The sequence below is a fragment of the Purpureocillium lilacinum genome, assembly GCF_023168085.1.
Source record: "Purpureocillium lilacinum CBS 284.36 DNA, scaffold_3, whole genome shotgun sequence".
In the NCBI taxonomy this organism is placed as follows: domain Eukaryota; kingdom Fungi; phylum Ascomycota; class Sordariomycetes; order Hypocreales; family Ophiocordycipitaceae; genus Purpureocillium; species Purpureocillium lilacinum.
The window spans coordinates 124756-126646 of NW_027072113.1; the positions used below are offsets into that span (position 1 = coordinate 124756).

Sequence of the window (1891 nt, forward strand, 5' to 3'; positions counted from 1 at the left end):
GGTAGACCGCACCATGGGTGGCTGAGACCCGGCTTGCCTCTGGCTCAACCGTTGAACACTCGAGGCAATGTGTAGCTAGCGCACGTCCGAGCGCAACGGCATGGCTTGCTCCATCAGCTCTGTCATCAACGGCCCGAGGCGAGTCCACGCGGTATGTGGGTAGACAAGGTCAGGGGCATTAAAACAGCAGTTGACTCCGCTCCCGTGTCGGGCTTTGTCCTCGCGAGCATGTGGTGAGCAGCTCTCGGTCGCAGCCTGCATGTGACGGCACGATGCATGGCAATATGATGTTTATTATATGCCTGTTGGTGTCGGTCGCGCAGTTTGCCGTGGGCCTGGCGCTGAATCCGGAGTCCGTCTCCCTGCCATCATGCCCGGTAAGTGTACTGAACGAATACCGTGTGCTGACACTGACGATAGCATAGGAGAGATGTCTCAAGGAGGCCTTGCAGACGTCCAACTGCTCTAAAGCCGGTGTCACCTGCGTCTGCAATGACGATGGGTTGTTCGACGGCTTCGTTACGTGTTCCCACCACGAGTGTAAGCCCAAGGACATCCTGGGTGAGTTGAAAAGCTGTATACATCCTGTGTGATGCGAAACGTGCTAACTCCAGTCAGTGGCTATCAATTTGACTACCGTCGCGTGCGACTTTCCGATACGAGACGACCGCCCAAAGCTCATAGAGATGGCCGTTGCCTTCCTCTGCGTCACGAGCGTCATTGTCGGACTGCGGCTGTTCCAAAGGCTCTGTCTTGGCAGTGGCCTCTACCCCGATGACTGGCTCATACTCGTGTCATACGTTAGTGTTTCCTCGAACATGCCCACGAGCCTTGCTGACCATACCAACGCAGATCTGCGGCATACCAAGCACGGTGAACCTCATAGTCGGACGTCAGTCCCCAGCGCCTAGCCCGGAGTGGTACCACAATGCTGACGCGGCCAAGTTGCCGGGAACGGACTTGGAACAGATGCTTGGACTGTGCCATTCGACAAGATTACCACTTTTCTTCGTGTAAGTACCTTGCCCTAGCGCTGGCGGCTAGCTACTGACAGTGTAGATCATGTACGTGAACGAAATACTCTACTTCACACAAGTCTTTACTGTCAAGCTCTCGATACTGGCCTTTTACCTGCGCCTCTTTCCCGGAACCATTGTACGACGCCTCATCTGGGGAACAATAGTCATGACCGGATCCTTCATCATCATATATGATCTCATGGTCATTTTCCAGTGCAAACCCGTCAGTCATTACTGGCTGGGCTGGGACGGCGAGTCCAAGGGAAGCTGCCTGAGCATCAACGCTCTCGTTTGGGCGAACGCTGCGTCCAGCATAACTCTCGACGTATGGATGCTTGCCCTTCCACTGGCGCAGCTTCGAGCGCTGCAGCTCCACTGGAAGAAGAAGATAGGCGTCGCCCTCATGTTTAGCGTCGGAGTATTGTGAGTACACGGGCGTTTCTCAATCTAGGTAGCCATTGATGGCTAACACACTTCAGCGTCACGGCCGTCAGCATCCTCCGTCTACAGTTCCTGGTGAAGTTTGGCAGCTCGACAAACACAACTTGGGATCAATTCCCCACAAGCTACTGGTCTGCAGTGGAGCTCAACGTGAGCGTGTGCTGCGCGTGCATGCCTAGCATGCGTCTCATCTTGGTCCGTCTATTTCCCAAGATGTTGGGTTCATCTAGAGACAGGCTGCACGAATCGCCGATAAGTCTGTCACGACATCGCCGCGCACAGAAACCTGCCAATCCGGATCCAACGATTAAGATCATACAGTCGCGGGGCTTTCAGGGCTACTGTGACTTAACTGACGGGGATGCCAGTACCAGAGAGCTATCTGATGGACCGAATTGGAAGAGTAATCAGCCTTGAAACCGCCAACTTGC

General features: G+C 54.6%; 1 protein-coding gene across 1 annotated transcript; it reads left to right on the forward strand.

The window, feature by feature from the left end:
- Nucleotides 1–284: 284 nt before the first annotated feature.
- On the forward strand, nucleotides 285–1690 carry PLICBS_003911 (uncharacterized protein; the record flags this gene model as incomplete). Its single annotated transcript, XM_065600341.1, has 8 exons — nucleotides 285–377; nucleotides 426–561; nucleotides 619–806; nucleotides 853–892; nucleotides 946–1013; nucleotides 1060–1442; nucleotides 1499–1610; nucleotides 1640–1690. The coding sequence occupies 8 exons, from the start codon at nucleotides 285–287 to the stop codon at nucleotides 1688–1690; spliced, it is 1071 nt and encodes a 356-aa protein (XP_065456413.1).
- Nucleotides 1691–1891: the final 201 nt, after the last annotated feature.